Source organism: Dama dama, chromosome 18, assembly GCF_033118175.1.
Source record: "Dama dama isolate Ldn47 chromosome 18, ASM3311817v1, whole genome shotgun sequence".
NCBI lineage: Eukaryota > Metazoa > Chordata > Mammalia > Artiodactyla > Cervidae > Dama > Dama dama.
This window is the reverse complement of record NC_083698.1, coordinates 97,502,768-97,513,184: the sequence shown is the minus strand read 5'-3', so window position 1 is coordinate 97,513,184 and position 10,417 is coordinate 97,502,768. Positions and strand designations below refer to the sequence as shown.

The following is a 10,417-nucleotide window of genomic DNA, read 5'->3' as shown; positions in this document are numbered from 1 at the left end:
CAGCCTTCATTATGGTCCAACTCTCACATCTGCCCATGACTACTGGAAAAACCATAGCTTTAACTAGACGGACCTTTGTCAGCAAAATGACATCTCTGCTTTTTAATGGGCTGTCTAGGCCTGTCATAGCTTTTCTTTGAAGAAGCAAGCATCTTTTAATTTTGTGGCTGCAGTCACTGTCCACAGTGATTTTGGAGCCCAAGAAAAGAAAATCTGTTACTGTTTCCACTTTTTCCCCATCTATTTGCCATGAAGTGATGGGACCAGATGCCATGATCTAAATTTTTTGAATGTTGAGTTTTAAGCCAGCTTTTTCACTCTCCTCTTTCACTCTCATCAAGAGGCTCTTTAGTTCTTCTCTTCTTTCTGCCATTAGAGTGGTGTTATCTGCATATCTGAGGTTGTTGATATTTCTCCTGGCAATCTTGATTACAGCCTGGCATTTCACATGATGCACTCTACATATGAGTTAAATTAGCAGGGTGACAAAGCTTCTCTTGGTTCATGGCAAATCTGCCTCTTGGGAAGGGTATGTTTCAGACTGTGAACAACAAGAGTGAAGGCTTGGAGGATAGAGAGAGAACTGAAAGAATTCATAACTGGGTGTGTGTGTGAAGGATACAGAAGAGAAAAAACTGGAGAAGATCCTGTGGGTCAGGTAGAAATATGGTGTTTACTCTGTCATATGTGGGTAGTCACTGGAGGATTTAAGGCAGGTGAAAGTGACTCAATTCCTTATTCACGGGTTAGACAGATCACTCTGGAAAGAAGTGCAGAGGATGGACTGAGTCAGGTAAGGCTGGTTGTAGATCCAGGGAGAGGTTGTCTGCCCGGCCCTCCTGCCATACACTGACGAAGACCCATGAATGTCACTGTATGTCCATATGTGACTTCAATACAGAAGTCAGGACTCTGACAGAAAGAAACATTCTTCATCAAAAACATTTTTAGACTGTTCTTTCTCTAAGTTTAAAAATATGCGTTTGTGTATTTTTGTGGGAAAGAGGCCCAAGTTACCCTAAGACTTGTTTTTTATTAATCTTGCATGGCATAATGTTTCATTTTAAATAGAAAAATCATATATTTGGTTTATTTGTCCTTGGGTATCATGCATCTAAAAAGGAATAGATTTAAAAAGTCAGATAATTGTGCTACACCTTAATGTTTAAAGATTCTATAGAAATGCCCCAAACTGGATATGCCCTGTGTTACATAGTCTGTAGCGGTGCTGAGGACCACATTGATCCCTGAGGGCAAAGTTTTTTAAATGAAAAGTATGTCTCCCGTGAGGCAGATCCTCCTGCTTATCACAGGAGACTCTTAGGTGGACGTCAAGCCTCGGTTTTCCCTATCAGGTGTTCCTTTTTAATTTCCTGACAAGTCTTTGCTTTGCTAGAATAAAGAATTTCCATGTTGAGGGTAGATCTGAGAGTTAGCATCTGGGTCACATAACCATCAGATGATATAACCATCTTTCTTTCCAGTCTCAAAGAAAAGAGTGCTTGTTTGGATCTGATCTAACTTTGCTTTTGTGAAAGAAAAGCAAGTCACAGAACGCCTGAATTTCACTGTGACAGTGGCAGCGACTACATGTAGTTCTTTTCAGTGTAGTCTGAGAGTCTACTCGTTGTCTCAGGCGCCAACTGGTGCTCTGACTCTCCCCTCGTTAAAGCAGCAAATGCCGTCTGGCCACCGAGGTCCACACATGCATAAAAGAGATGAGAGCCCCGCTGCTCTGGTTGCAAGGAAGAGCCTCACACCCACTCACTTACATGCAGAACCTCAAATAGCTTCCTGAGCTTTTGTAACCTGGTTTGCGTACACGTGTTCGATCCAGTTCTTACATTTTCCAATTAGAAGGCTGATGCTCAGCAAGGCAGCGTGAGTCACTTCTGTTCACGTTTGCCGGAAATAAATCTTAATCTCCCTTCCTTCTTTTTTCTTTTTGAGACCGTGCTCTTTCACTATTGCACACTGATTTATTTAAAAAATATTTGCAGATGTTAAAGCAAAGTTGGTTTCACACTGAATCTTTTCATCTTGAAAGAATTAAACCATCATGTATGGTGGAAACTGCTTGAATTTCTAAAAGGGTGAAGCACCACCCAGGTGTACATCCATGATGTAGCTCAGGCTTTTATAGATACTTGTGTCCATGTCATCAACACTCTGGAATAATAAGTCCATCCTGTTTCACTGATTAAACAACTAAGATTCTAAAATGATCTGGCTCTTCAGAAGAGAGCAAACTGTGCTGGGTGATCCCTTCAGTTCAGGGAAATTTATTCAGACTTTCTGAAAGAGCAGTAGGGTGGCTTTGAATCATTTGCCACCTCTAGAAAATATTTCTTCCCATTTTGGAGGCCTCTCACTTTTCCTTTTTGTATTATGATTATTTAGAGTTTATCCAATCTAAACACATATTCGCTGTCAAAGGGCAAACATGTGTTCTTAAAGAGTTACTGTCTTTCTTCTGATGACCCCACCCGTCTCTCCTCCTGACTCCCGCTGGAAGAGTTCACAGTGATGCTGACATCTGGGCCCTAACTGATTGTCCCTAAGTTGGCCAGAGTCAAGTGGCTCCTCCAGAGGTCAGTTTTGTCAACCAGCTCCAGAAAAACGGAGGTTCTGGATGCAGAGCAACGATCAGAAAATTTGTCTAGGCCAGGAATTCATTCATTTGTTTATTCATTCATTCATTGGATAAACATTAAGAAGAGCTTTTTATACCCCCAGCACATGAGGAAGTACAAGCCAATTGTGACGAGGCCTGTTGTTCACCATGACTGTGCTCAGGGCACCACACAAGAGCCCGAAGACCACCAGCTCCTGGTCCCCAGAAGACAAGCCCAGAAGCTTGCAGGCAGAGCAAGCATTGGAGCTGGGCTTTGAGGAATGGCTTTCGTTCTGGAGGTGGAGGTGGAAGGCAGCCACCCCTGCGGAGGGAATGGCAGCAAAGAAGTGAAAGACGTCAGGATGAGGGGAGAGACAAGCTGGGGGCGGGGAGATCCTGAAGGCAGTGAGAACAAAGTGAAGTATTCCTGACGTGGTGATGGGCTGGGGTAATGGGGGCCAGACCTAGGCTGCCGGCAGGGAGAATGGGCAGGCTGGACATGAGGAGCCGTCAAAGGAAGAACAAGAGCCCAGGAAGCATCGGATGTGGGACTGAGGAAGCTGCCAAGGTGGCTCTCACATCTTGAAATGACAGTGATGCCCTTGACTAAAATAAGGGACAAAACACAACAACCACTTGTTTTTGGTGAGAAGGTTCTGAGTTTTGTTTTGAATGGGGTGACTATGAGACTGAAGTTTATGTTTCTCATGTACCACATACTTGGAACGCAAAAGAAAGTGATGCTCAAAATGCAAGCAATTCCCCACTCGCCACACAAAAATACAAGCAAAGGAGTCAATCAGGGAGATGTCAGGTTATAAAGGACCCAAGTACATTTTGAAATTAGGTGTGTTGGCAGCACTGGTCTTGTCTTTCTTGGATCCCTGTCTCCTCCTTTCGTTTTTAAAAGTAACTGAAGGTTATGAGAGTAACAAGACTTTGGGACTTCAGTGGTCGTCAGTTGGTTAGGATGCTGAGCTTTCCCTGCCAAGGCCCGGGTTTGATCCCTGGTCAGGGAACTAAGATTCCACCAGTCACCCAGTATGGCCAAAAAACAAAACAAACCCCCAAAACTCCACACAAACAAAAAGGGGTGAACGGACTTTGAAATATTGGAAACCACATCAGCGCTTTCCCCTCCTGCTATTACCCACAGCTTGGTGATTGACATTCTTGGCACTAGGATGCTAAGTCTCAGGCTTGCAAGTCCTTGGGCTCATCTGGAGTGAGCTTCATCAGCTTGTCCACACAGAGCAGAATAAGGGTGAGAAACAAGAGACTCCATCCAACAGCTGCCGCGATCCAGCCGTATTCATCTACCCCCATGTGGCAGCACCGGGCTGCTTGTGGGCAGAAGTCAACGTCTGGGGGAGAAAGGGCAAGAAGGACAGGGTCACCCCAGCCTCCCTCCCCCCCAGGCTATTCATAACATCAAGACCAGTAATAACAGGATAGCCCCATTTACTAAGGCACGCCCTGCCCTGTGCTAAGAGCGCTACACATGTTCCCTTATTTATTCCTCACAAAGTGGATAGGCACAGTATTCCTCCTGTTTGACATGTAGGAACTGAAGCTGTCACCTGCCCAGGGTCACGAGATGGCAGAACTAGAACTCAAACCCATGTTTGTAGGAGTCCAAAGCCACGTTTGTAGGCTCTACATGTTGCTGCCTGTTACTCTCCTTTGTTATGCCCAGAAGTAAACACAAGTGGTCATTCAATGGGGGCAGAGTCAAGGAGCCAAACTTAAAATAAAGCAAACTTCCCATTAATTAGACATGCACCACAGTGGTTGTTTTGTGAAGCACTAGGCTCCTTAGCACTGCAAGTCTTCAAGGGGAAGGTGAACAGAAGAATGCAACAGGTACCAGAATGAAGCCCCTGCCTCAGGCAGGGATTGGACTTGCTGATGTTTAAGATGTTTCCACTCCCAAACTTCTATAAGCATTTGAAGTCAGGGGGTCTTTGACAGTTGTCCTGAGGATAGGCCATTAAAGCCATCTGTACCAAAGAGTGTGAGCTCACATGGGGACCATGGCCAAGAGAGCTTTGTAGACGTGCCCGGCAGACAGTTCTGGGGCCGTGAACAAACCACACTGGGGCATGAGAGGGCCGGGCAGGCGCTCAGCCACTCAATGCCAATGAACAGAAAGCGAGGAGGCTTAAGTGTCCCTCCCTGTTCCGAGATGAGCCCTGGGCTAGGGCAATTGCCAGGAGAAGCTTACTGGGGCACTGCTCCAGGGTCTCAAGATTCTCTGGATGGTGGACGGTCAAGGTCGAGTTGCCGCCGCTGCTTGCTTCTGGAAGAAAAGACAAATGATAGTCTCAGGCAGTAGGAAAAGCCATTCTCAGGCATGGAGTTGGCAGTCTTTGTTGTGAATCAGTAGTGAGTATTATGACAGTATTATAGAAGTTCCAATAGCGGTAACGTTGAGATTTCTTTCAGCAAAGTTCTGTTATAGCCTGAACTTTGTCTCCTAAATTTGGTAGTGGTTTGTTATGGAAATAGGGCTTTAAAGAGGCAATTAAGGTTAAATGGCTAAATTAGCCCAGTGTGACTGGTGTCCTTGTAAGAAGAGGAGGAGACACCGGGGATGGGAACTCACAGAGAAAAGACAATACGAGGACCCCGTGCGGAATGGGATGATCTGCGAGCTGAGGAGAGAGGCCTCAGGAGTAAACGCACCTGGTGACACCTGGAGCCTCCTGATCTGTGAGAAAAGAGGCTTCTGTGGTTTCAGCCTCCCAGGCTGTGGTGTCTTGTTGGGCAGCAAACTCACACACTCCTCTTTTCCTACCACTTCCTATTCCCATTGAGATGCTTTATGTTTATATCTCATCACCCTTCTGTCACCAAGGGCCTCTGTTTAAGCTGGTTTCTATGCAGGTAAGTACATCTAAGAAGTGTTTTGTTTTGTTTTCTTCTAGCATATATTAACACAGTCACTTAAAAATCTGCCATGTCTTTTCATAACTAGCTTCAGTTTCCTTCAAAAGCTTGAACTAAAAAACATCAAAATCTGACCCTGATTCTTTATTTCTGATAATTATGATGTTAGTACTCAGAAAAAGGGTGTGAAAAATGTCAACACCCTACTAGCAAGTTGAGAGGTTTCTAGCATATACAGCACTTAGAATTATACAGCCCTTGATTATTAAACAAGGCACACAATGATAAAAAAAACACTTTAGCAGAAAATATCAGAGTTTGGGGAGTGGGGAGGGATTACAGAGATGAACATAAGGACCCCCAGGAGAGAGAAACCATGGGCCGTGTTCCCTACCATCACTGAGAATAAGAAAGTAGGCAGTCTGGGTCCACTCTGTCTAACATGATGGCCACAAACCAGAGTGGCTATTTTAGTTTATTGAAATTAAATGAAAACTTCAGCTACTTGGTCATACTAGCCACTTGCCAAGTGCTCAGTCCTGTGGCTAATGGCTACCATGTTAGAAAGATGGCACAGATATGGAAACTTTCCACAATCAAAAAAGTTCTGTTAGAAACAAACTCACAGACTTAGAGAACAAACTCCTGGTTTCTAGGGGGCAAGGATGTGGGGGAAGGGATAGTTAGGGAGTTTGGGATCGACATGTACACACTGCTGTATTTAAAATGGATAACCAACAAGGACCTATTGTGTAGCACAGGGAACTCTGCTCAATGTTCTGTGGCAGCCTGGATGGGAAGGGAGTTTGGGGGAGAATGGATACATGTATACATATGGCCTAGTTCCTTTGCTGTGCCCCTAAAACCATTGCAACATCATTAATCAGCTATACTGCAATATAAAATAAAAAGTTTTTAAAAAGTTCTGTTAGACAGTGCTGACCTAGGTAGAGCAAGACCAAGAGAGCATTTGAAAGAATCTCTCTGGAGATTGTATGACTGCTAAATCTGCTTCTTTGGCAACGACAGAAAAAAAGTTTGGAAACTCTCCAGGCCCCACTGACTCTAGGTTAGCATGTCCTTCAAAGGTGCTTGCTGTCACATAGCAGAATAACTTAGGAGGAAACTCCTTGATTAACCAAAGCCATGAAATTTCTGCTTAGACTGATTTTACACCACCCCCTCCCCAGCCACTCCAGTGTCCTGCTAAAGTATAGTAACTACCTTGATGCACTCTGATTGCTACTGTAAATTATTTACAGCTAAATGCCTCAGAGCTTGGTTTTTATTTGCTTTGGAAAAATTGATTCCTCCATGTTTTAATTTCCCTTGTTACCCGAATAACTTCCTTGACCCTGACTTTCATCTCCCCTCTACCTTAGTAGGAAAGTGGTCCTGGTCCAGAACTGGTGTGTGGAAAAAAATCAAGTTAATGAAACACTAGTAGTAGGTTAACCCATATGAAATAGCCATTTCTATAGGTCCAGAATTATTCAGTATCAGACATTTTATATGGTTCAAGTTGAATAACCTAGTATAAATTCTGAAGAATTGAAACATCACCCACCTCCCTCATAAGCAAAGCCAGCCAGGAACTGGTCTCATTTGGAGTCACTTCCAAAGTAAAGGCTACTGGAAGGATCCAACCATTCATGGCAGTGAAACTGGTCAAGTGTTTGAGGCCTTCTCCTAAGCAAGGCACCTCCAGGGTAAACAGAAAACACTCTTACTTAGGGGTAATATTGGAAAAGTTAAAGGAACATGCTAACCTTTGTTGAGTGTTTGAAATGAAGTGAGAGTGTTTGAAATGAAGTGAAAGTGTTAGTCATTCAGTCGTGTCTGACTCTTTTTGACCCTGTGGACTGTAGCCCACCAGGCTTCTCTGTCTGTGGAATTCTTCAGGCAAGAATACTGGAGAGGGTTGCCATTCCCTCCTCCAGGGGATCTTCCCAAACCAGGGATCGAACCTGGGTCTCCTGCATTGCAGGCAGATTCTTTACTGTCTGAATCACCAGGGAAGCCCCATTGGAGTGTTTACCACGTGCTATTTCATTCAAAGTTCTTTATGTGCAGTTACCCTATTTCATCTTTACAACAACCCTGTATGATTACATGCATACATCTTTACAACAACCCTGCACTATGATTATCTCCACATTAGATACGAGGAAACTGAAGCCCAGGGAGGGTAAAGAATTTGCTCGAGATCACACAACTAGCCAGTTGTGGAAGCCAAAGTTGAGTTGAGGCTCAAAGGCTTGAGAGCCCACCCTCTGAACCTCCCGAGGAGAGACTGTGAGAAGAGAGATGGATACTGCCTGGCATGGGGGACAGTGAGGGTTGGCTTTGAGAGAGGGAGAATCTGTCAGGAAGCAGGGCAGGCTGTTCTGAGGAGCCAGGTCAAAGCCAGAGGCAAAAGCCAGGACCATGAGAATGGGAGCAAGGTCCCTGATGTGCAGAGCCCAGCCCGGGAGGACACTTCCTAACACCCCCCCCTCGGCCTCCCTGAGAAAGTGGGGTGATAATCCAACATCTCCTGAGCCGGGTGAGATGGGGGAAGGTTTAACAGCAGACGGCAGCCTCGTGTGTTGAGGTTTGGCGAAAGTTGCAAAGGATGCCCAGGGTCAAGGGACAGACGGAGGTCCTTAGGTGAGAAGAGGGTATGAGAGGAAGGATGACAGCCACAAAATACAGAACTGCAACACAATTACCCTCAGCAGGCACCGCTGAGACACAGCAGCCCAGAGATGCCATTGTAGGTGTATCTCCCGTCTCTGATGGGAGGGACTCCTGGTCGCTCCCATCTTGGCTGACTCTGGTCTCAGGTAAACCCGCTTCCCACCCTACCCTCTCCAGCCTAATCCTTCAGATGAGAAAGCCCTGTTTCCTCTTTCCTTTGAGCAGGACCAACCCGAGCCAAGGAATCCTCCTCCTGCCTCCTTCTCTCCCACACCCTCCCTCCCTCTTCCCAGCCTGGCGAGAATAAAGCCCACGGTTCTACCTGCCAAGTAAACGCGGTGGAAGGAGAGGAAGGCCAGGCTGAGGACCAGGGAGGCCCAGGGTGCCAGGTGGAGGCGCTTCATGCTGAGGAGAGAGGCTTCTGTGTGCACTGTCCCTGCAGAGGCGAGCTGAGGACCGCCTGCCATGCACCCCGTGTGTGTCTCGTCCTGCGAGAGCTTGAAAACAATGCTGGCAGAGGTGAATTTCTGCTCTGTGTTTGGGGGAGAGGGAGGGGGTGGAGCAAAGGGAGCTTGGGCTGTCACACCTGGCTTTCACCTCTCCAGGAGGGAAGCTGAGCTGTGTTGGCTGGGGGAGGAAGAGCCGGTGACTTTTGCGGTTCTTACTTAGCTTCCATTTTGTCCCTGCTAAGAAAAAAGAGGACAGGGGAGGCAATCTGGGCCCTGGTGGTTCCTTGAAGATGAGTTTGCTGTCTCTTTCACTTGCAGGCTTAGGTGCTTTATTCCCTAGTCCATCCTGTCCAATATTTTCTGAGCCCCTATCCTCTTGCTAGGGACTTCCCTGGTGGCGCAGACGGTAAAAATTCTGCCTGCAATGGGGGAGACCCGGGTTTGATCCCTGGGTCAGGAAGATCCCCTGGAGAAGGGAATGGCAACCCATTCCAGTATTCTTGCCTGGAGAATGCCTATGGACAGAGGAGCTGGGCAGGCTACAGCCCATGGGGTCACAAAGAGTCAGACATGACTAAGCAACTATAACACACAGACACACTCTCTCTTGCTAAAGTCTGGAAATACGTGCCTTCCACTTTGCTTCTCAGCAGCAGTGGGCATCACCTGCTGCCGCATAAGGAAGATAGCATTTGGGTTGGGTCTTGACGGACGGTTAGGGTTTTGACAGGCAAAGAGGAGAAGGGGGCCTCATAGGCAGAAGGGATGGGTAAGCAAAGGCCCGGAGGTAAGAGATGCTCAGAAGTCCATTGTGGCCAAGAGGCTGAGTGTCCCTTGTGTCAGGCTCTGGGGCTGAATTGTCAAGAGACCAAAGGGAAGTTTTGTGAAGATTTTGAACTGAGTAGTCATTTGATTGAGGGGGCTTCCCAGGTGGTGCTAGTGGTAAAGAACCCATCTGCCAGTGCAGGAGAGACATAAGAGATCTGGGTTCTCAGAATTGAAAGAGACATGTGTAACCCAATGTTCATTACAGCATTGTTTACAATAGCTAGGACACGGAAGCAACCTAGATGTCCATTGGCTGATGAATGGATAAGAAAGCTATGGTGCATATACATGATGGAATATTACTCAGCTATTAAAAAGAATGCATTTGAATCAGTTCTAATGAGGTGGATGAAACTGGAGCCTATTATACAGAGTGAAGTAAGTCAGAAAGAAAAACACCAATACAGTATATTAACACATATATATGGAATTTAAAATGATGGTAACGATGATCCTATATGCGAGACAACAGAAGAGACACAGATGTAAAGAACAGACTTTCAGACTCTGTGGGAGAAGGCGAGGGTGGGATGATTTGAGAGAATAGCATTGAAACATGTATATTATCATATGTGAAATGAATCGCCAGTCCAGGTTCGATGCATGAGACAGGGCGCTCAGGGCCGGTGCACTGGGATGACCCAGGGGGATTGGATGGCGAGGGAGGTGGAAGAGGGGTTCGGGATGGGGAACACATGTACATCCATGGCTGATTCATGTCAATGTATGGCAAAACCACTACAATATTATAAAGTAATTAGCCTTCAATTAAAATAAATAAATTAATTAAAAAACAAAAAGAGATCTGGGTTGTGTCCCTGGGTCGAGAAGATCCCCTGGAGGAGGGCATGGCAACCCACTTCAGTATTCTTGCCTGGACAATCCCATGGACAGAGAAGCCTGGTGGGTTAGAGGAACCTGGTTGGCTATGGTCCATGGGGTTGCAAAGAGTCGGACA

At 46.0% G+C, this 10,417-nt stretch overlaps 1 protein-coding gene across 1 annotated transcript; it reads right to left on the bottom strand.

The window, feature by feature from the left end:
* Positions 1-3,808: 3,808 nt before the first annotated feature.
* TMEM213 (transmembrane protein 213) lies at positions 3,809-8,649 on the bottom strand. Its single transcript, XM_061166432.1, has 3 exons — positions 8,505-8,649; positions 4,839-4,913; positions 3,809-3,978 (listed from the first exon to the last, which is right to left on the bottom strand). Exons 1-3 carry the CDS (start codon positions 8,647-8,649, stop codon positions 3,809-3,811), a joined length of 390 nt encoding a protein of 129 aa, XP_061022415.1.
* Positions 8,650-10,417: the final 1,768 nt, after the last annotated feature.

Coding starts and splice junctions, on each gene's coding strand:
- TMEM213 (XM_061166432.1), bottom strand. CDS start 8,649: ATGGCAGGCGGTCCTCAGCTCGCCTCTGCAGGGACAGTGCACACAGAA. Junction 4,914..8,504: donor CCACCGCGTTTACTTGGCAG/GTAGAACCGTGG, acceptor CTTTTCTTCCAG/AAGCAAGCAGCGGCGGCAAC. Junction 3,979..4,838: donor GACCCTGGAGCAGTGCCCCA/GTAAGCTTCTCC, acceptor TTTCTCCCCCAG/ACGTTGACTTCTGCCCACAA.